The 25,555-nt window shown below is 33.6% G+C and overlaps 1 protein-coding gene across 2 annotated transcripts in view; it reads right to left on the bottom strand.

Moving 5' to 3' along the window:
• Window positions 1–25,555, bottom strand: part of LOC105468262 (fibrous sheath interacting protein 2) — a 95,130-nt gene that overhangs the window by 48,444 nt on the left and 21,131 nt on the right. For both annotated transcript variants that reach the window (XM_011718362.3, XM_071073026.1), the window contains 5 exons: window positions 21,622–21,731; window positions 20,715–20,760; window positions 19,446–19,552; window positions 18,111–18,174; window positions 2,103–2,160 (listed from right to left, as the gene is read on the bottom strand). In XM_011718362.3, coding sequence (XP_011716664.3) covers window positions 2,103–2,160; window positions 18,111–18,174; window positions 19,446–19,552; window positions 20,715–20,760; window positions 21,622–21,731 — 385 coding nt within the window. The remainder of the gene's footprint in view (window positions 1–2,102; window positions 2,161–18,110; window positions 18,175–19,445; window positions 19,553–20,714; window positions 20,761–21,621; window positions 21,732–25,555) is intronic.

Here is a 25,555-nt window from a genome sequence, read left to right as displayed (position 1 = left end):
AAAGTAACAAGTAAACTGGCAAAAGAACAATGATGAGAATTATAGTTTCTGGGGCTCTAGAAAATTATCAAAGGCTTGCAGCATTCCAGAGAGCACTTATTTAGGAAAAACAGTGAATCTAGGTAATAGCATTGAGTTTTGGTGTTTTAACTTGTCTTATTTTCATCCCCTCTCTCCAGCTTCGTAATATCCTTGAAAAATAATACCCTGAAATCACAGCAACATAGTTTTATTTTGGTATCTGCCCAAAATCTAGCATTATAGTTTGAACATAGTAGGTTCTCAATAAATGTTTGATAAATAAATTCCTATTTAAAGTCTTTTGGATCGGTGCCTACTTCTCTCTCATCCCAAATGAAGTCTTTGCAGGCCACAGATAACTTTTGGGAACTGGTTCTGAGTTTCTTTCTTTCAATTTTTCCTATATATTGGTGTCAAAGTTATTCATTGTGTATGCTAATTTGACCATTACACCCCCACTAAAAACCATCAGACTATTACACAATAAATAAACTACAAGTTTTAACCACAATCTTCAGGGTAATAGATTTATGCCTTCTTCATTCTGTTACTCCTTATACCTTCCCTGTAATACAAAGTTACTTATCACCTAAGTGCAATGCTTAATTATTGCAACTTTACTCCCACTGCAGTCATATTTATTTTCATTCCCTTGGTACTGAATTTTCATCTCTATTTTATAAATCTTTTTTAACATTAAACAAATGATCAGGGACAAGAAAACTAAGCAATAAGTGAGAAAAGAAATAGAATAGATGTGAGGCTTCCACAGCAAACTCCTATAAAACCTGGAGTTAAACCTGAACAAGAGGAATGTGACATATGTGTCTTTGCTCTTTATTTGGATCTGTGTGTATGCTCTTGGGGCAGTGGTGAAGAAGCTCCAGGTAAGGTATAGAGTTCTTTATTTTTCACTAAGGTAGGATTTTTAATGAAAGAACATACAAAATGCTTGCTATGAAAGATTCAAGTGATTTTTGTAGTTCTACATTCTTGGATAGGAGAAGATAAAAATTGCAGTTATTACAACTATATTATGAGCCTCTTCTAACCTTTTCTTTAAAGAGGTAGGTATTTATATTTCCAATAAATAAAAATGTTTGTATCCAATAAATAAAATAAACAATGTTATTTTACATATGGTCTACACATGGTCATCAAGTTTTATTGCTTTGAACTAGACAAGTCAGTTTCCTTCCTTCTGCATCTTTTACAGTATTATGTATCATATGAATACTCAATAAGTCAAACAAACTGATATTTATCAGTCTTAAAATAAAAATTATTATTTCAGGAAACCTTGTCTGAACATGTCAATACCATTTGCTGTCACGCACCACTTATTTTACTCAATCATCTTCATAGGAATTTGGGGTTTGTAAAGTTTATCCTAGACTTCATTTGGTTTGTTGATTTTTTAAAAAGATGATGGCATTGGGTGTAAAATAATACAAAGCTCACTGCCATTACTTAGATTCATGTTTTCCTCTCTCTCTTTTCTTGAGTTGAGGAAAACAGATATAAACATCAACAAAATAGGTGGTCACTAAGGTTTGAAGAATGAAATGTCCCTGGGCTTAACAATTATCTCTTGTAAGTGCCATAATTTCCACTACTAGAGATTTTTTTTTTTTTTTAATTAAACTGCAAAATAGCCTTTGGGGTGCGGGAATAACTGATTAAGTCATTTGTACTATGAACTATTTTACCAGTCTTAGACAGCCAGTAATCTCAAAAAGCATAAGAGATGGTAGCTGTTTCAAAGAAGAGAAAAGGAAACAAATAAAGCCAGATCATGAGAAGCTACCAAAAGAAGGCTATGATGTGGATACACTTGAAAATGGCATGGAGGTCCTGACTATAGGTGGATTATAGGTAAGGAGAAGGAGAAAGGAAAGGACAATGATTCACTTTGTCTACAACTTAAGCTTAGTATTGAAAGTCTGCAAAAGACTAAGTTTCACTAAATCCAAGTAGAACTATAAAAATGGAGGATTCCATGGAATAATTTGCTTATGAGCAGCACTCTTATATAATTATTAAAATTATTTATGATTACATATAATTCCTTAGGTACTTACCTATTTGTGCAAACAGGAGAAGAAAATATACCCGGGTCTGTAGCATGAGCCTGAGGTCCTATTTATCAGAAAAATAAAATTACATAGTTTGTGTCCATCCTCAGCAATTTGCTAAATGGTAATCCTCCAGTAGGAGGACCATTTATTCTCTGTTATCACTGCCTTGTTTACAGGCTTTCAGGGACTCTCCACAGTGAAGTCCAAAGTCCTTAGCAAGGACCTGTATTGTAAGATCTGATGTCCTTATCTATCTCTTCAGTGTCTTCTCTGACTAGTCTTTCATACTTAAGCTATGGTCCAGAGACAGAATATTTTGCAGTTCCCTAAATATATCATGTTTCTCATGCCTCTGTGGACTGTGGTTTTGCAGTTTCTTTTGTCTAAAACACCCTGTGCTGTATTTTAACTTCTCATCTTTTAGGGCTCATTCAGCTTATGTTAACTCCTGACAGCCTTCCTTGATACCTACCTGAATAAATACCCTTCCCAGTGCTCTCAAAACACTCTAAACATGTTTATATTATAAAACTCATCATGCCTACACAGTAATTATGTTTACTCTTGTGTACACCTGATTATGATTTCCCACATATATCCTCAGTACTTAACATGTTTTGGTGTGTGATCAATTTTAGAAAGAAAGGAACTGACAATCCCAGCACTTTGGGAGGCCCAGGAGGGCGGATCATGAGGTCAGGAGATCAAGACCATCCTGGCCAACATGGTGAAACCCCGTCTCTACCAAAAATACAAAAAAAATTAGCAGAGCATGGCAGCGTGCGCCTGTAGTCCCGGCTGCTGGGAAGGCTGAGGCAGGAGAATGGTGTGAACCTGAGAGGCGGAGCCCATATCCGAAAATTAAATGTGAAGACAACACTGTTTTTAATACAAAAAATCTCTTCTGTGGTTTCCCATAATATGCTAAATAAGTATCTTTAATTTTGCCTAGAATTCAGTATAGAGCATTAAAGCCATACTGTTGAAAATAGCTAAACTTTCAGAGAGATAGGAGAACTTTCTGAAGGTAAAACAAACGGGAGAACACAAATCTATAGAGGTAAACAAATGCTGAAGCTGATACCTGCCCTAGGGACAGTGGCCACATCTGGAAATTCAGTGTCTGGTCAGAGCATTTAAAACATGACATTGGGCCCCCCAAAAGATGGGGAATTAAAACTAAGAGCTCCTAAAATATACAGATGCTCCTTGACTTAACAATGGGGTTGATATCACAATAAACCCATCATAAGTTGAAAATAAGTTGGAAATGCATTTAGTAGACCTAACCTGCTGAACATAATAGCTTTACTTAGCCTACTTTAAATTTGGTCCGAACACTTACATTAGCTTACAGTTGGGCAAAATCAGCTAACACAAAGCCTACTTTATAATAAAGTGTTGAATATCTTATATAATTTATTGAATGCTATACTGAAAGTAAAAAACAGAATGGTTGTATAGGTACTTAAAATACAGTGTCTATTGAATGTTTATCGCTTTTACACAATCCTAAAGTTGAAAAATCTTAAGTCCAACCACTGTAAGTGGGGAGGTCATCTGTTTAGGATCCCAATGAGCTATGTCTTCAATTAGTCATCTACAAAAAAAAAAAAAAAAATTCATACCACAGAGGAAGCAGACAAATTACGTCTTGGCTTTTGGCTGTGGGTGGAGAAGGAGGAGGAGAAGATAAAAGCATTTGCTAAGAAGTCATAATCACAGATTATGTTTTCTATGACCTTGAGTTTCAAATCCACAGAAACTGTATTGTCCCTAAAACTCCATGTGAGAATTTAATTTAAGATGAATCAGTGTGCACAGCTCTTACAGATAACTGGCAGCAGCATACGTAAATTTCTTTTAGAGAATTATAGTCTATCCAAATATTATTGAATCCCCAATAATAAATTTCTGTCAATAACAACCTCCCACTCCCCACAGAAATATAAAAAAAGAAAAACAAGAAATCATGGCTTTTAACAGAAACAAAAACAATATATTAAAATTAGACCCCAAAGATTTCAAATATTTGAATTAACAGATATAAAATATAAAATAAGAGGACTTTATATGTTTAAATATATAAAGAAGGGATTTGAAAGGGTAAGAATAGAAAAACAGCCTATAAGAAGTCCAGCCAAATTTAAAAATAACTATTTAGAAATTGTATTATATATATAATTACCATAGTTCAATCAATTTTACAAAGCAATTAATTTATGAAATAATAAATTATATAGAAAAACTAAATAAAGAGAGAATTAGTGAACTGGAGAACATATTTGAAGAAATTAACAGAAATGCAGTGAGAGAAATGGAAAATACAGTTGTTAAAGTACATGAGACAAGAAGGTAGTCTAATACCCAGAAAAAGATAGTAATGAAAATGAAGAGAGGCAATATAGATAGAGAAAATGGCTGAAACTTGTACAGAACTGCTCCTAATAATACTACTAAAGGAAAAACAAAGAAAACATCTTAAAAACAGCCTGAGGTGGGGGACAGAAGAATCACTTACAAAGGAATAATTACACAGAATAAAAAGTAAAAGAATTACACAAAACAATTTTTTTTTTTTTTTTTTTTTGAGACAGAGGGTCGCTCTGTCACCCAGGCTGGAGTGCAGTGGCACGTTCTTGGCTCACTGCAACCTCTGCCTCCCAGGTTCAAGTTATTCTTGTGCCTCAGCCTAAAAATCTGTTATATTTAAAGTGCTAAGAAAAAAAAAATAACCATCCCCTGAAACTTACTCATATCATTGGACATAATGATATTCTAATACAAGGATAAAGACAATTTTATCAAATAAAATCTGAGAATTTACTCCCAAAATACGTTCACTAAAGACCTTTCTAAAGAATGCAGTACTTTAGGACAAATGGCAATAATCCCAAGAAGTATTAAATGCAAGAAGGAATGAGTGGAGAACAAAATAAGCTGGTAAACAGGTGGGCAAATATAAATAAAATCTGTATAAAACAGTAATAAGAAAGTAATTTGACTGATAAAACCTTTAAAATGTCAAAATTTAAACTATTGGACAATAACAAGTATGATACAAAGTGATGATTAGAAGTAAATTATCCAACTTTAACTTTTATTTTAAATATACTTCAACAGAACTAGAAGAGTAAATTTACAGTGTTCAACACAAAGAAATAACAAATGTTTGAGTGACAGATCTCCCAATTAACCAGACTTATCACTATATATTGTATGCTTATATCAAAATACTTATGTACCCCAGAAATATGTCTGACTTTTATGTATCCATAAAAATTTAAACAAAATGTTAGGGTAATTGCCAAAAGAAACATACATATGTTACGCAATTTGTAAAACAGAAAAAAAAAACCTAGATTAAAAACTAAATTTAGCACTCTAAGAGAATGCAATAAAGAATAAATAATAATATATTAAAAAGTAGAACAAAGAGAAACCACAAATAAGGCAGTAAAAAACTTCCAAAGATTTGTAATTTACATAAATACAAATTGATTGGGTTCAGTTAAAATTCAGAAATGCTAAGACATTAAAAATAAAGCAAAATCCAGCTGTAGACTGTCTACAAGAGGCATCTAAACAAATAAAGACACTAAGATTAGAAGCTGATGTCTCTATATTAATAATAGACACATTTAATTTAAGCCAAAAAACATAACTTATGGTAAAGGTCACTGCATGATGATAGGAATATTCAATTCACCTGGAAGATATGATGATTCTAAAATTTGGATATGTCTAATCACTAGATCAAAAATATTTTTAAAATGGTCAGAGCTACATTAACGAGTTTTCAAACCCACTCAATTTATTTTCAATAATTTTTAGAACAAGGAGTAAAAAATAAGTATATATGTGTATTTGAATATATAATAAGCTACATATTTGAAATACACAATTCACTATCTTGATTGAATGGACATATTTAGAACATTACATCCCAAATTGAACAATATTCATTGTTTTCAACCACACAGAACCTATTAAATATTAATCATGTTTCCTAAGCCAGAAAGTATGCTCTAGATTCCTCTTTATGGTTGGTATCATGAAGATCATACTCTCAGTCTACAATGCAATTAAATTATAAATGACCACCAACAAAAATAAAGTAAATTTAGAGTAACTAACCCAGGAGTATGAAATTTAATAACTAACTCATGAGTACAAACTAATAAACAAAATTGAATATTAAACATGATTTAGAAAAAAATGAAGTATTATAAGGCAAGTTTTTTGATACATTTTATATTTTCATAGTTACATATCACCAACTAAGTTTCACATACTGTTCTAAAAAGTTTAAAATATAAACTCATTGAATTCCCATAAAAATCGTATGTATTACTACTATTATATTTATTTTATAGTTGGAAAATCTAAAGAACAGAGACATTAAATAACTTGGCCAAACTAACATGCATTTTAAGTACTGGAGTGTGGATTAAACCTATCTATCTGAGTACATTCTCTTAGTGACTATGTCATACTGCCTTTCAATAATCTCATCTAAATAAATACGATATATTATAACTTTATGCAAGTATATCTGAAAATGTATGTGAATTAAATAAATTTAAAAAAAAGTTACTTGCTGAAAACACTCAAAAAGAAGAAAAATAATTTTGAATCACTAAGTAATTGAATTCATAATTTAGCTTTTTCTCACTAAAAGAACAAAGACTAGGTTATTTATTTTAACAGTGACTTCTACTAAACATTCAAAGAATATATAATTTCAACTTTTTAAATGTTTATAAAACAGTAAAAGCAGCCAACATAATTAACTCATGGAGCTAGTATAATCTTGACATGAAAACCGTATCAGGATACTATGAGAAAGGAAAATTACAACCCAACCTCTCTCAAGAACCTAGATGCTAAAATCCTAAACAAATTACTAGTAAATTTAATCTACACATGTATAAGAAGAAAAACACATGATAGATAAAACTGATTTAATCAAGGGTGTGTGGCTGTTTTAACAATAAAATATGATAGCCTTAACAGACACATAAAATATATTTTAAAAAGTCAAAATTCACCACTAAAGTTTTGCATATTAGAAGTAGAAAGATACTTTCTTAGCCTAACATCATTATCTACCAAAAGATCACAGTACATATCATACTTAATGAGAAATTATTTAAACATTTTTTTTACTAAGAAAGAAGACAAGGAGCCCACTTTTACCACTTTATTAATCATTGCACTTCAGGTGTTAGGAAAGGGAAGAGTGCAAAGAAAACTACAATTATAAGAATTGCAAACGAAGTAACTAAATTTTATTATTTGCAGAAGATATCATTTGATTTTTTTAAAAAACACAGTTATTTCTGTGTTATGGGGACAGGATTAATATATTAGTAAATATTAAGCCCTCTGCTGAGAAATAAAAGAGGGTCTCTCTACCCCTAACCTCCTCCAGCTGTACTTTACAGCACTCTGTTATTTTCAGGGAGGAGGTTATGGTCATCCTCGGAAGCAAAACTGATGGAAAATTTATAGCCACGCCTATTCATTATGTATTATCTCTGGCTGATTTCCTTAGGATAGAGTGAGTAGCTGCAACAGAGACCATATGCCTGGCCAACATGTGGATTAGAATCTTGCATCCCGGCCAGGTGCGGTGGCTCACGCCTATAATCACAGCACTTTGGGAGGCTGAGGTGAGCAGATCACCTGAGGTGAGGAGTCCAAGATCAGCCTGACCAACATAGCGAAACCTGGTCTGTACTAAAAATACAAAAATTAGTTGGGTATGGTGGTGGGTACATGTAATCCCAACTACTCGGGTGGCTGAGGCAGGGGAGTCACTTGAACCCGGGAGGCGGAGGTTGCGGTGAGCCGAGATTGCACCACTGCACTCCAGCCTGGGCAACAGAGTGAGACTCTGTCTCAAAATAATAATAATAATAATAATAATAATAATAATAACAACAACAATAGAAATAAAAATCTTGCATCCCTCAGATAGAAAATAGACGTATTTTGTATATTCATAAAACACTTAAAAATGTCATATATCATATCACATATTTAGCTATAAAGAAAATTTAACATCAATGAAAAGAGATTTAAAGCCTATGTTTTTTGATACGAATTCAAATAAATTAAAAAGAAATAATAGAAATGTTATCAAAATTAGCAATGTCAACAGAGATTTAATTTTTTGATATCAATTCAAATGAATTAAAAAATAATAAGAATGTTATCAAAATTAGAAATGAAAGCAATATTCACCCAGGTAACTGTTACACTGAAAGGGATTCTAAGAGGGAAAGTTAAAAATTACATATAAACCAATGAAAAGCAGGACAACTGACATCAAAATGTACAGTGTTGAGTTGTACATTCATAGTAAAATATAGAGTATGAAAGCTATTATTATTATATAATTTCTATTTTTTCTTATTTTATTTAATTTTTGAGATTGTGTCTCACTCTGTCACCCAGGCTGGAGTGCCCTGGCGTGATCGTGGCTCACTGCAACCTCTGCCTCCCAGGTCAAGTCATTATCCCACCTCAGCTTTCCAAGTAGCTGGGATCACAGATGTGTGCCAATATGCCTGGCTAAGTTTTTGTATTTTTGGTAGAGACAGGGTACCACCATTTTGCCCAGGCTGGTTTCAAACTGCTGAGCTCAAGCAGTGAACCCGTCTCAGCCTCCCAGAGTGCTGGGTTTACAGGCATGAACCACTGCACCCGGCACAATGTAATTTTTAAATAAAACAAAAACCCGGCCAGGTGAGGTGGCTCATGCCTGCAATCCCAACACTTTAGGAGGCAGAGGTGGGTGGATCACCTGAGGTCAGGAATTCGACACTAGCCTGGCCAACATGGAGAAACTCCATCTCTACTAAAAATACAAAAATTAGTGGAGTATGGTGGCACACACCTGTAATCCCAGCTACTCGGGAGGCTGAGGCAGGAGAATCTCTTGAACCCAGGAGGCAGAGGTTGCAGCGAGCCGAGATTGCACCACTGTACTCCAGCCTGGGTGAGAGAATGAGGCTCCACGAAAAAAAACAAAACAAAACAAAAAAAACACAATTTTGGAAGATAGAGTTAACAGATGGTCTGGGAGTGTTCTATCCTTAACTCTGTGGAAGTTTAGATAACTGATTTTTCATTTTTGCACAAGCTAGGACCATGCAATTTATGATTTGAAATTTAAGATCCCAAACGTCCCTGAAGAACGTCAGAGTAAGCTTTGTTTACTAATGGTTTTCACTCAGATTAATCAAATACACAACATGGCTTGGCTATGTAACCAGAGGGGCATAAAGACACCCTACTAAGAATTACTACATTGAGAGCTTTCCAGAAAACAATTTTTTTTTTTTCATATAGATCCACAAATGAAATGTGTCCATGTGTGAATAAAGGTTCTGAGGAGGTTGTGCCTGTATGATTCTTGGGCCCTTAATGCTTGCTTGTCCTCTCTTTCTCTAGTCACACAATATCTTTTGCTATATAGTTTATGTTGGTATGCTCAATATAGTCTTGTGAGTCCTTTCAAATACCCAAATTTGTGCAATCTTTTCAAGAGTGTATTCATTCAAATAAATGTTAAAAGAACGAGAACATAATTTAAAAGGACTAAAATAGACATTAAAATTTAAAAAAAAGAAACCCAAGCAAATAGTGAATTAAAAATCTGAACTGAAAATGCTAAGGAAGAAGAAAGCTGCTTCTGAAACTGCTAATAAGGGAAATAAGAAAGAAAAGACTAGTTAGTGTTAGATAATGTAAATACAAAATTAGGAGAAATTAGAATTATTGAGATAATAACTACATGAATCTCTAGGCCAATGAGTCTAATTCATAATTTCCTAGCAAAATACAATCTAACAAAATTGACTAAGGAAAGATGGCAAACTTGAAAGGGTAATCACCATAAAAATGCAAAGGAGAAACAGTTAATAGGATGCAAATATTAACTGCTACATTTTACATAAACTTTAAAGAACAGATTATTAAATGTTACATTGAACATTCTGGGGAATAAAATGGTGGAAATTTTCTCGTTCTCTTTACAAAATTAGTACAACTTTATTTTCAAACAGGAAAAAGAATGATAAAGAAGAGATCAAGCCTACTTATAAATAAAAACATCTTAAATGAGACAATTGCAGAAAAATTTGAACCATGTAGTTAAAAAATACATATATAATAGCTCCTTCAGTAGTTAAAAATCCTGCTTGATGGTTTGCAGTCATAATAGAATAACTGACACTTGACCAGCCTTCTTACCATAATCAATCAGAAAATTAGACTATATGAATAATCTTTTTACAGATGGAGAACAGGAATCACAATAATGTACTCTCTGCACAAAGGGATAAAGATAAAGTGAAGTTTGAAATTACCACATATTATTAACTAAAGACACTTTCCGAGCAATAACATACTATGGTGACTTAACTAATTTGAGGAGTTAGAAATTATACAGAGATTTAAAAAAGCTAAGACCGCTACAAACTATGGAGAATAGTACCAGGAAAATATGGCATTATATACAGGAAGAAGTCCATGCTTCTAAAATGGCACCCTGTTGAGATTTTAGCTCTACATTAAGTTGCACAATCTAGTATGATACCCAGGCAAACGACAACTTCTTGTAGAAAAAAATATTACTGTGGAGGTGTGAAAAGAATAAGTCTCAATTTCACACAAGACTGGAAAATATTTCCTAACTGACTAGTAAGAGAGGAGGGACTTGGTAGAATGTCTAGCACATCTTATAGAGACTCCAGAAAATTAATCTCCATTTAGGAGAACTGAAGGATACATAAAGTAAAATTGACATTATACGTCCCATAACAACATTTAAATATAAGCCTTAAAAAATCACAATCATACATAAACCTGTTAAAACAAAATTCTCCAATTTTTGAAAGCAGACAAAACTCGACAATAGCATAGCAATAAAACTGTCTGGTATGCAATAAAATATGTCAGCCATGGACAGAAACAAGAAAAGAAGAGACATAACTAGGAAAAATATTAGTCAACAGAAATAGATTGAGAAATAGTAGAGATGACAGAATTAACAGGATAGACCTTAGAAACATTTAATGAGGGGGAGAGATGTTAAGATATAAAAAGGGCCAACAGAACTTGTAAAATAACTCATTTTCTGAGATTAAAAACTTACTGGTGTGATTTGACACTACAGACAAATAAAATAATCTCAAAGACATAGCATTAGAAATTATACAAACTGAAGCATGTGTATTTTTAAAAGATTTATAAGTAGTTAAGAGAGCCTCAGTAACCTGCAGGAAAGTATCAGGTGATCGAATATATGTTAAAATTGGGGTCCCAGACTACAGTCAAAGTGAAAGAATAAATTATAAAATCAGCTAGAGAAAAGCATCTAGTCACTTACAAAGAAAATCTCATTAGAATAACAGCAGATTTCTCAGCAGAAACCTTACAGGCCAGAAAAGAATGATATAAAATATTCAAAGTTTTGAAAGAAAATATATACATACATACATACATACATACATATATATATATAGTGTGTACATATATATAATATAGAAATATAGAAATTCTACAGGCCAAAAATTCTATATTTAACAAGATTAAGCTTCACAAATTAAGGAGAAATAAAGTTTTTCCCAAACAAGCAAATACCGAGGGAATTCATCACCACTAAACTGGTCCTATAAGAAATGCTTTGGGCCTGGCATGTTGGATCATGCTTGTAATCCCAGCACTTTGGGAGGTTGAGGAAGATGGATTGCTTTGAGCCCAGGAGTTTGAGAACAGCCTGGGCAACATGACAAAACCCAATCTGTATACAAAAAAAATACAAAAACTCGCTGGTGTGGTGGCATGTGTCTGTAGTCTCAGCTTTTTGGGAAGCTGAGGTGGGAAGATGGCTTGAGTTAAGGATGTGGAGATTACAGTGAGCTGAGGTCATGCCACTGCACTCTAGCCTGGGTGACAGAGCTGGATCTGAAAAAGAAAAGGAAAAAAACAAAAAGAAAAGAAAAGAAAGGAAAAGAAAAAGAGAAGAGGAGAGGAGAGGAGGGAAGTGGAGGGGAAGGGAGGGAATAAAAGATAAGCTCAAAAAAATTCAAAACTCAAGTGATAGTCACCATTATGAAAACACACAAAAGTACAAACTCACTGATATGGTTTGGATGTTTTATCCCTTCAAATATCAGTTTGAAATGTAATCCCCCAGTGTTGAAGGTGAGGCCTGGTAAGAAGTGTTTGGATCATGGGTGCAGATCCCTCATGAATGACTTGGTGCCCTCCTTACAGCAGTAATGAATGAGTTCTTGTGCTGAGTTCACATGAGAACTGGCTGTTTAAAAGAGTTCTGTTTTCTTACCAAATGATATGCCTGCTCCCCCACTTCACCTTCTGCCATGAGTGGAAGCTTTCTGAAGCTCTCATTAGAAGCAATGCCTTAGCAAAGAGCTTGACTGCATTGTGTCCATGCCCTGGGCATTTATGGAAGGTTGAACTTAAAGAGTGATGTCTTAGAGTATTTGGCAGAACAAATTTCTAAGCAACAAAGCATTCAAGAAATGATGTGGCTACTTCTAACAACCTATAATCAGATATTGGGGCAAAGAAATGAGTTAAAGGTGGAACTTATATTTAAAAAAGAAGCAAAGTGTAAAAATTTGTAAAATTCACAAACTGTCTTTGTGATAGAAAAGGAAAGGGTGTTTTCAAGACAAAAATACAAGCAGGTTGTGGACCAATCACTTACTAGAGAGATTAGCATGACTAAAAGGGGGCCAAGTGTTAACAACCAAGACAATGGAAAAAAGCCCTTGAAGCCATTTCAGAAATCTTTGGGAAAGACCCTCCCATCACAGGCCCAGAGATCTGGGAGGAAAGAATGGTTTTAGAGGCCAGACCCAGGAACCTGCTCCTCTGTTCAGCCTCAAGACGCTGCTGCTCACATCCTGGCCACTCCAGCTCCAGCCTCAGCTCAAAGGCCCCAGGTACAGTTTGGGATGTCACTGTGGACATTGCAAGGCATAAGCCTTGCCAGGTTCTATGTGCTGTTTAGTCTGCAGGCTTACAGAATACAAGAGTGAAGGAGGCTTGGCTGCTCCACATAGATTTCAGAGTATGTATAAGAAACACAGGGTGCCCAGGCAGAAACCTGCTGCAGGACTGAAGCCCCTGCAGAGAGACTCTAGTAGGGCAGTGCCAATGGGAAATGTGGGATTGAAGCACTCACACTGAGTCCTCACTGGGCACTACCTAGTGGAACTGTGGGACTAGGACCACTGCGCTCCAGATCCCAGCATGGTACAGCCACCAACAGCTTGACACCTCAGCACAGAAAAGCAGCAGGCATTAGACTCAAATCAGTGACAGAAGCCATGGGGGCTCCACCCTGAAAAGCCACAGTAGTGGGGATGACTAATGCCTTGGGACCCCACCCCCTTTTATTAGTGTGCCCAGGATGAGAGAGATGGAATCAAGGAAGATTATTTTGGAGCTTTGAGATTTAATGTTGACACTGCTAGGTTTTAGATTTGCATGGGGCACGTCGCCCCTTTATTTTGGCTGTTTTCTCCCTCTTGGAATGGAAATGTCTACACCCAATGCCTGTACCACCGTAGTATCTTGGGAGTAATAACATGTTTTTGAACTCACAAGCTCATAAGTGAAGGCAACATACCTTAAGTCTCAAATTAAATTTTGGACCTTGGACTTTTTATTGAATTAATGCTGGAATAAGTTAAGATTTGGGGGGACTATTGGGAAGGGATGATTGTATTTTGCAATATAAAACATACATGAGATTTGGTGGCCAGTGGCAGAATGATATGGTTTGGATGTTTTGTCTCCTCAATATTTCATGTTGAAGTATAATCCCTGATATTGGAGGTGGGGCCTGATGGGAGGTGTTTTGGTCATGGGAATGGATTCCCCATAAATGACTTTGTGCCCACTTCATAATAAACAGTGAGTTCTCACTCTGAGTTCAGATTAAAAGTGTGGCACCCACCCACTGCTGCTTTCTCACCATGTGGTAAGCCTGCTTCCCCTTCACCTTCAGCCATGAGTGGAAGCTTCCTGAGGCCCTCAGCAGAAGCAATGCTGGTACCATGCATATATAGCCTGTCAGAAGTCAAATCAGGAATGCAATGTCATTCACAACAGCCACAAAATGAATGAGGATACTGAAGAAATACCACTAACCAGGGAGGTGCAAGATCTCTTCACTGAGAATTACAAAACACTGCTCAAAGAAACCAGAGATGATACAAACAAATAGAAAAAGATACTATGCTCATAGATAGGAAGAATTAATATTGTCAAAATGACCACGCTGCCCAAAGCAATTTACGGATTCAATGCCATTCCTATCAAACTACCAATGGCATTCTTCACAGAACAAGAAAACATTATTTTAAAATTTATATGGAACCAAAAAAAAAAAAAAAAAAGAGAGAGAGCCTGAATAGCCAAGGCAATCTTAAACAAAAAGAACAAAGCAGGAGGCATCAAGCTACCTGACTTCAAACTATACTACAGGTCTACAGTAACCAAATCAGCATGGTATTGGTACAAAAATAGATACATAGGCCTGCAACCATCTGATCTTCAACAAAGCTGACAAAAACAAGCAATGGGGAAAGGATTCCCTATTCAATAAATGGTTCTGGAATAACTGGCTAGCCGTATGCAGATCGAAACTGGGCCCCTCCTATACAGAAATCAGCACAAGATGGATTAAAGACTGAAATGTAAAACCCGATTTATTAAAACCATGGAAGACAATGGAGGCAATACTATTCTGGACACAGGAACTGGCGAAGGTTTCATGAGGAAGATGCCAAAACCAATTGCAACAAAGGCAAAAATTGACAAATGGGGTCTACTGAAACTAAAGAGCTTCTGCACAGCAAAAGAAACTAGTAGCACAGTAAACAAACAACCTACAAAATGGGAAAAAATATTTGCAAACTATGCATGTGGCAAGAGTCTAATATTCAGCATTTGTAAGTAACTTAAACAAATTTACAAGAAAAAAAAACCGATCCCATTAAAAAGAGGGCAAAGGATATGAACAGACACTTTTCAAAAGAAGATAAACATGCAGTCAGCAGCATATTTTAAAAGCTCAATGTCACTGATCATTAGATAAATGCAAATCAAAATCACAATGAGATACCATCTTGCACCAGTCAGGATGGTTAGTATTAAAAAGAAAAAATAACAGATGCTGGCAAGGTTGCAGAGAAAAGGGAACATTTATACATTGTTGGTGGGATTGTAAATTAATTCAATCACTGTGGAAAGTAGTGTGATGATTCATCAAAGAGCTAAAAACAAAACTACTATTTGACCCTGCAATCCCATTACTGGCTATATATCCAAAGGAACATACACCATTCTATCATAAAGACACATGCATGTGTATGTTCATCGCAGCACATTACTCACAATAGCAAAGGCATGGAATCAGCCTAAATGTTCATTAATGGTAGACTAGATTTTTTAAAATATGGCACATATACACCATGGAATACTATGCAGCCACAGAAAAGAATTAAATCATGTCTTTTGCAGGAACATGGATGGAGCTGGAGGCCATTTTCCTTAGCAAACTAACACAGGAACAGAAAACAAAATCCACATGTTATCACTTATAAGTGGAAACTAAATGATGAGAACACATGGACACAAAGAGGGGAACAAGGACACTGAGGCCACACTGTGGTAGAGGGTGGGAGGAGGGAGAGGATCAGAAAAAATAATGATTGAGTACTAGTACTAGGCTTAGTACCAGGGTGATGAAATGATCTGTACAACAAACCCTCATGACATAAGTTTATCTGTAAAACAAACCTGCACATGTACCACTCAGCCTAAAATAAAAGATTTTCTTAATAAAGAAAATAACTATTTGCCCATTAAAAATAAAATAAAACAACCTAAACATAGAAAACAACTGTATGCCAATTAAAAATAACATAAAAACGAAACAATAGGGAAAGATAATTTTTTCAATAAATATTGTTGAGAAAACGGTATGTTCACAGGCAGAAGAATTAAATTGGACCCTTACCTCACATCATATACAAAAAACAACAAAAAATGAATTAAAGATATAAATGTAAGGCCTTAAGGCATAAAACTATAAGAGAAAACAAAAAATCTTCTTGATGTTGATCTAGGCAATAAATGTTTGGATATGGCACTAAAAGCATAGGCAATAAAAGCAAAAATAGAAAAACGAGATTGCATCAAATGTAAAAGTTTTTGCATTGCTGTAAAACAATCAACAGAGTGAGAAAGCAACCTACAGAATTGTATAAAATATCTGTAAACCACATATCTGATAAGGCGTTGTTATCCCAAGTATATAAAAAACTGAAACAACTCAATAGTAAAATAATATATATTAAAAATAATGAGCAAAATACATGAACAGACTTAAATACATTTATCAAACAAAGGCATGGAAATAAACAAAAAGTATATGAAAGGACGCTCAACATGACTAATCTCAGGGAAATACAATCAAAACCACAATGATATACCACTTCACATCTCTTAGAATGTCTATTATCAAAAATGTAAAAGACAACAAGCGTTGGCAAGATTATGAAGAAAAACAAATCCTTGCATATTGTTGGTAGAAACATAAATTTGTACAGACATTGTGGAAAACAGTATGAAGGTTCCTCAACAATTGCCTTATGATCTAGCAATTCGACTTCTGGGTACATATCCAAAGGAAATGAAATCAGTATGTTGAAGAGATATCTGCACTCCTGTGTTTACTGCAGCATTATTCACAATAGCTAATATATAGAAACAAATGTATATCAACCGATGAGGGGATAAAGAAGATCTGATATATACCAAGAGACAGATCTATCTGTCTGTCTAAGTAGATATATAAATAAACACAGATACACAGACAGACAGATAGAAAGATACAACACTATTTAGCCTTTCAGACAAAGGAAATCCTGCCATTTGTGACAACATCAAAGAACTTGGAGAACATCATGCTAAGTGGAATAAGCCAAATGCAGAAAGACAAAAACGGCATGATTTATATGTGTAATATAAAAATGTCAGGGTCATAGGAACAGGGAATAGAATGGTGGTTACCAGGAGTTATGGGGAGGAGGATACATAAGATAAATAAGTGTGGAAGATCTAATGTACAACAATGTGACTATAGTTAACAATATTGTGTCACTAAAAACTAAGATGGTAGCTCGTAAGTGTTCTTCCACCACCACACACAAATAGTAACTATATGAAGTGAGGATATGTTAATTAGCTTGCTTGTGGTGAATATTTCACTGTATATACACATGTCAAGTTGTATATGATTCTCTTTGTCTTAGGATGGTGTTACATCTTGATTAGCCAATTGTGAGTCAAAAATATTGTAAGCTGAGAATGCATTTAATACCCCAATAAACAGACAGTAAAGTTGAAAAACCCTAAATTGAACCATTACAAGTTAGGGACATCTGTACCGTCAATATATACAATTTTAAATTATCCACTATACCTTAATAAAGTCGTGGTGTGGGAGAGAAGCTGCTGTAAAAGCAGAAAACAGTAAGTATAAGGATATGAGTACAATGACTTCAATTTTTTTTTTCAAATTTTGGTTGTTAACATTAGTACTAACAATAAAAATAACAAAAAGAAAATAGGAAATTCCTTCTGATCCTTCATGTCTCAACACAGTCTTTCTAAATTATAAAGGCTTCTGTGATTACCCTAGATAGGCCTATGCATTCTCTTTCCCATAACTTTCCCAGCTTATACACATACCCACTTCCTTTGTTGCTCTTATCACACTGGGCCATGACCATCTTTCTAAGTATACTGTAAGAGCCCTGAGCAAAAATTGTGCCATTTTTCCTTGAATGGTTAAAACCTAGCACCATATCTAACATGAAGCAAAAACTCAATAAATGTTAGTTGAAAGAACAAATAGAATGCAAGATTTACTCAATAATTACTGCTGATATTTACCTGATTCGCAGAGATAGCTTGATCTCTTGGTTGGTCTTCCATCCCAATCAGCATTTGTCTCCTTCTACATAATTCACAACAGCAAAACAAATAGATCCATAAAAAAAATTTTTAGGACTCAAACATCAACTATTATTTCTATATTTATAGTACAGAAATTTAAGATTTTGAGAATTTCTCTTTAATGTCAATTTATAAGAAATGCACATGTTTTTATTATGTTATTAATAGGTATTAATATGTACTATATGTATAATATGTATTAATATGTTATTAACATGTATTATATTACAGGTATTATTTATAGAATTCAAAGCTCATAGTTGTATCAAAAGTTGTACTTAAAACCACCTACACATTTGGTAATTTGCTGAGACTTTGGGATTTAGCATATAGTTGTACTTTCATCTAACACATCTAAGATTTAATACTGATGGTAATCTAAGATTTAATATGGATGGCAATGTCATTAGTGCACATGTTACCCTAAAAAGGCCAGTAATAAAATTTAGATACTGTTTTTAAAGGAGTTTTTTTTAAGTTAAGGGCATAGTCTTTATAATATTTTGGCCAATATGATGCCCAATGTCAAAGCTGTTAAAAGTTTTGTGACTCTTAGCATATTTAATGTGGCTATTGATATAGTAGAACAGTGAACTAAGCCTGATGTACATTTGTCAAATGTTTATTATAAAACTGCACTACAGAAAAGCCCATTGTGGTAAACATACTACATTTTAGGAGTTATACATAATTTAGTGTCCCAATTATTATGCATTCTAGGAGATGGAAAATGATGTCACTTTCTACCCTAGTTATGAAGAATTCTTTTAAAAATAATTTAGTAAATTTCTAGTTTATTGAAATCTATTTCAAACCACATTAACTCCCTAGGGCAGTTGAGCTAGTTAGTACTATACTAATAATTAAACAAAGGATACATATTTGATTCCTATAACAAGTTGGCAACCCACAGAGAAAATCTATTTCATGTACAAAACCTATACCCAGAATCTTTGCTGGTATCTCTCAAACAGCAGGTAACTGATCTCTGGTCAAAAAGTACTAAATCATTACTGTACAAGCCCAGTCAACGAAGTCCAACTTTATACCTCCTCTAAAAGCTGCAGTTATGTACCATGAACTAACATCTTGTAGCTTACATTTAAGCAGACCGTTCAAGGGCTATTAAAATGTTATTACTGTATGACTAATTTCAGGGAATAAAGTTGTTTTGTATGGTTACATAAATCATGACATTTTATACCAGTTATGACCATAAGATCATATCCCTTTTATTGTGTTTGTATTTGAGGTAAAAGAACTGTTACATACCTCTTCTTTTGAAGGATCCAAAAATGCCTGTGAAACTCTGGAAAAATTTCTTGTGGGTGATATCTGAGCTGAAATAATTGAACCTTGGCCTGAAATATTTATACCTCCTAGAGAAAGAAGAGATAACTTTAAATATGAGAAGCTGATACTGCTGGGACAATGGTTAATATTAATTACGGCATTACTCCAACATTCTCCCTGCTCAGCTGCCACAGTGACTAGAATTGACACAATCAGGGATTTATTTGAGTCAAGGAAATTCTCCAAAAATAACATGACTTTTTTGATGTTTACTGCCTACAAATTTCCAGTGGTTCCCATTGCCTTCAAAGACAAGCCTGAAATCCTTATGTAATGCTTTATGCCAGCTTAATCTTCTGCTATAACCACAGCCCACTGCTAGAATTAACTGTTTGCATTTCAGTAATTAGGCAATGAAAAATCATTTGGATAGTGAAATAAACAAAGCTGTGATTTAGGAAGATTGTTTCATAGAAAAATGTATAGTGGGTTAACAAGAGGAAGATAAAATTGGAGGAAGGTTACTGCAACAGTGAAGAATGGAGAAAACAAGGGTAGGAGCAACGGAAATGGAAAAAAGTGAAGATCAAAATAAATTAAAGAAGTAGAGTAGACAGAAAGTGTGAACTTTCAGGTGCAAAATATAAGAGGAAGAGTCCAAGGCAACTTAGATTTTGTGCCTGGGTGAAATAAAAGGGTCAGGAAAAGGATGATTATTGAGCTTCGTATTAAATTTGAGGTGATCCTTAGCCACTGGAGGAAGATGTCTCATGTTTTCCATATGCATATGTCAGATATGCATGTGAGTATATTTAGTGACTTGCATAAACATAACAAGGCACACAGATATTGGGTAATGAATATTTCATTTAAAGAGAAATGGGAAACAAAATGTATCATTTGTTAGAAATTAATGGCAGTGAAATATGGAAACAATCTTGGGGACAGTTCTCTCTGTATTCTAGTCTCCTGAAGCCAGTATGCCAGCATCTTTATCTGTAAGTACAAATGGCCACAGCAGGGACCCTATCTTTTCCACACTTTGCAAATTCCAAAAGGCACACTCATCCAGCAATCACTCAAATATATGGGCTAATTACAATATCTATTATTCATAAAAAATTTATATCAGCCTTAATTTTTTAGAATAAGCATATTTTAGTCAGATAAAACAACTTAAAATATATAATAAAACTGTAACTGCATACTTAATAACAGAAAAATTATAACTATTGTGTATTTTCTTACCTTTATCATCGAAAATGATTGAGTTTTTAGATACCATCCCATCTCTCTACATGGTACCACATTAAAGAGAAAAAATTACATTAGTAACTGTACTTCCAAAAAGACTCTGCCTTCTATCAATTAACCAACGAATACAGATGTTTTCCCTCTTTTATCTTGTAACTCATAAAAACTGTTTAGGTACAATACATATCGTCAACCTCCTAGGATATCTTTCATATAATCTCAAATTTAACTAGTCCAAAATTGAGTTCAATATGTAGTAATGTATAAACCTACTTCCCCAATCTTCCCTATTTTGCCTAAAGGCATGGTAATACATGTATGGTTGGTTCTAAAAACTTTAGACTCATTCAGTTTGTCTCAGAAAAATCCAATCTAATCCATTCACACCCAGTCCAAACCAGTGTAATGCTTATTAAAAACACTGTTTAGAATCAAACTAAAATTCATCATTCCAGGATAATTTTATTGGAATAGTATTTTTCTGTGTCTGTTGCCTCACTAGGCAATGAGTCTTTTAGAGGAGCAATTATGTCTTATTCTTCTTTTTATCTTGTATTACCCAACTTCTTATATTTATCTTACGTTACCCAATTATTGTTTTCCTTCATTCTAGCTTAGTACAACACCTGGTCAATAGTATATGATCAATAAATGCAAGCTGTCATTATTAATATTACTGCCAAATATTTGTCTGGGTTATTTTCTGCTAAAATCCATAGTGCATTTAGCACGAAGCTAACTCAACACTTTAAAGCCAGGAAAATGGATCAGGTTTCATGAATAAAACTCAATATCCCTGAACAATCAGTACTATGCTGCTGAAGGAGAGAGTTCATAGAAATAAAAGTTAAGTAGATAAATTAATAAATACAACACCAAACTGTAAAGCATAATTGTATACCTTTTGATTTATACCATTATCCTGTACATCTGCCTGATAAACAACAGAAGTTGAGTTTTTTTTCGTAAAATTATTTGAACTATTTTGATGAGCAGCATTTGCTGTATGTCCTAAAAGTAAAAAAAGAGAGAGAAACTCTATAGTTGTTTTTTTAGCAACTTTAGGGAAGTACAATCAAAGTACAATAAATTGTACCTATTTAATTATCTAGTTGACTTTGAAATACGTATCCAACCGTGAAACCATCACTGCATTCAAGATAACATTTCTATTATCCGTGGAAGTTTTCTCATGAAACTTTGTAATCTATCCATCTCTCTGTTCTCATACTCCAATAACACTGATATATACCACTAACTCTAGATTAGTTTGCACTTTCTAGAATTTCATATTTCCCTGGCTGCTTTCACTTATCACAACATTGTTGCATATATCAGTGGTATTGTTTTTCTTTTTTATTTCTGAGAAGAATTCTATTGTATGGCTATGCTATAATTTTTTATCCACTTACCTGTTGATGGACATTTGGATTGTTTCCAGTTTTTATAAATAAATAAAATATTTATTTATTTTACTTGTTTGTATTATTTTATTATAAATAAATATAAATTTTATTTTATTATAAATAAAATTTATAAATAATAAATTTCTATGAACTTTCACGTACAGGTCGTGTGTGAACACATTTTTTTCATTTTTACTGGGTAAATACCTAGTAGCTGAATGACTGGTCACATGGTAAAAACAGGTTTAACTTAAATAAAAAGCCAAACCAGTTTTTCAAAGTGGTTGTACCATTTTACATATCAATCAGCAGTGCATCAGAGTTTCAGTTCTTTCACATCCTTGCCAAAACTTAGTAAGCAGAAAAATGAAGATCAAAGTAAAATTTTTAAAAAACATAAAAAAAGAGAGAAAGAATGAAATAAAAAACTGGCTCATTAAGATATTTAGTAAATAATAAGCTGAAAACAAATAAGGCCACAAATCAGCAAAATAGAATCTACAAATAATTACTAAATGAAATAATAAAGAACTACATGAAAAATGTATGCCAATAAATTTGAAAATATATACAAGGAACAAATTATCTGAAAAATCCAAATGATCATGTCTCATCACAAATAAATAGATAATATGAAGAGTCCTGTAGCAAAGAAATTGAATACGAGATTTAAACCTTTCCACAAAAAAGCTCCAGACTCAAGAGACTTCACCTGTGAATTGTGCTAAATATTTAAGCAAGAAATTATGCTAATTCTACACAAACTCCCCCAGGAAATTGAAGAAGAGTGAACATTTTCTATCTTATACTTTGACATCAGAATCACTTTGATACAAAATATCATTACAAGGCATTATAATAAATTAAAAATTTGTTCAACTCCCCCATGAGCAAACATGCAAAAATTACAAACAAAACAAATAATAAATATCGTGAATAATATATAATATAATATATAACAATATTATTAATAATATACTGACCATTAGGTTAATATTATAGTAATCATAATTATATAATATAGTAAATTATAATTTTTATAACTATAATTATAAATATCTTATATATCATATACTATAAAGTAATATAAATATATGTGAATATATATTTATGCATAATATAATTTTAATAAATATAAGTATGTTAAAATATTATGTTAATAATATTACATATTATAATATGTAATAAAGATAATGCATTATGAATAAGTAGGGTTTATCCAAGGAATGAAGAAAATCAAAAGTAATTTGATTCATTCAAAAATCAAAGTAATATATAATATAAAGAGAAAAAAGGAGCAGATTCATGTGATTATGTCAAAGACACAGAAAAAATATGATACAATTTAACACCCATTCATGATAAAACTTAGTGAACTAAGAAAAAAGGGGATGTCTTTTTCTAACAAAGGCTATGTTTAAATGTCTAGAGCTAATATCCTAATTCATACGTATCAGCTTCCCTTATGTTTTAGAACAATATTAAGATATACACAATCACTATTGCTGTTCAACATTGTACTGGACAGAGAGAAATAAAGGAAAAGTGAATCCTAACAAAATCGCAGCAAGGTATTTTGTAAAAGTTGGCAAGCTGTTTTTAAAATCTGTATAGAAATACAAAGGCTCTAGAATAACCAAGTCAACCTAGTATAACAACTAACATTGGATAACTCAAACTACTGAATTTCAAAACTTATTATAAAGCCACAATAATGAAGAAAATTGAGGTATTTGCATAAAGACAGATAAATAGATCAGTAGAATGGAAGAGAATGTTTAGAAATAGGCCCAGCTATTGATGATCACTTTATATTTCCAAAGTTGCCAAAGCAACTAGATTTGTACAAGATAAGCTAGGATCTTCCTGTCTTCTCAGGTAGCAAGGAAGCTATCAACAACCACTAGGGTTATGCCAAAAATACCTCTAGAGTTATAACAAAGGCGCTTCCACTGGCCAGAGGTGTTACAACATGAAGACAATGAAGATGAAGACCTAAACCATGATCCATTTTCACTTAATAAGTAGTAAATACATTACATTTTCTCTTCCTATGACTTTTTCAATTTAATAACACTATAGTTTATTGTAAGATTACAGTATATAATAGAGATAACATACATAATATGTGTTACTCGACAGTTTATGTTTTCAGTAAGGTCAACGGTGGGCTGTTAGTAAGTTTCTGGGGAGTCAAAAGTTAAATGTAATTTTTTTTACTGTGCAGTGGGTCCGTGCTTCAACTCTCACCCCTTGATGTTCAAACATTAACTGTACTTCTAGTCATTCTATACATAATCACCCAAACATGGAAACAATCCAAAATTTCAAATTTCTTTCAATTGAAGAATGAAAAATACGAACTCTGGTGCATCCATACAATGGAAAGGAACAAACCATTGACACATGCTATAACTTGAATGAATTTCAGAGGTATTATGCTGAGTAAAAGAAGATATTTTTATAAAGTTACATAATGTATGATTCCATTTATATGACATTCTCCAACAGAAAATGAACTATAGTCAGGAGAACATATTACTATTTGATAATAATCCCAGAGGTAACATAACTAATAATACCAGAGGTAATTTGGGAGTATTAGTTGGAGGAAGGAGGGTGTGACTGCAAATAAACAAATAAACAACATGAGGGAGATTTTTGGAATGCTGGACTGTTCTACATGTGATTGTGACAGTGGTTACACAAATCTGTACATGTGTTTATACATGTAATTGTAAAAATGTTCCATTTTGCTTTAGGGTAATTTAAAAACCAAAATAAATGCCTTGAGATCTTTTCTAGGAATGAAAAAAATACACAGACAAGCTAAGAAGCTGGAGCAGGAAATTCACTTTGAACTCTGCTTGGAGAATCACCAGCTCCAAAACCGCGTGGGGCAAATTTCTCATAAGAGTATAGAGGATGTGACACTGCACAGAGTTTACACTCATGACTCAATGATGAAATGGAAACCAGGAAGACCTGATGATGGTGAATGGGAAAGAGGAGCACCTCTAAAAACATATGATGACCTGTGATGGCACTACTGTGTATTTTTAAAATTCACAAAAAGACTACAATGACTCACATACCCTTCACTGAGGCTGGAGAGTAGATATACATAACCTGCTCCACCCAATTCTGATATGAATCACATTACTTTACATTTCATCTTTTAATAGGATATTTCTCCCAACCATGCTTAATTAAATTTACAGGTCTGTTCTCCAGACAATTGTCACAATAAACTGGTATCGCAGTGAGGCTAAAAACAGTATTTTCCATTGACCATCCTTTCCTGAAATGTCACTGAGATTCTTTGACAACAGTAAGATCAGTCTGGGATGCATTCAACACTAGATTTTTACAGGATCACTTTATTTGAGATAACTGCTTTAGAAATTAATAATTCAGTTTGTTGTCTAC

This window comes from Macaca nemestrina, chromosome 11 (genome assembly GCF_043159975.1).
Source record: "Macaca nemestrina isolate mMacNem1 chromosome 11, mMacNem.hap1, whole genome shotgun sequence".
NCBI lineage: Eukaryota > Metazoa > Chordata > Mammalia > Primates > Cercopithecidae > Macaca > Macaca nemestrina.
This window is presented reverse-complemented; position numbering and strand designations above follow the sequence as displayed.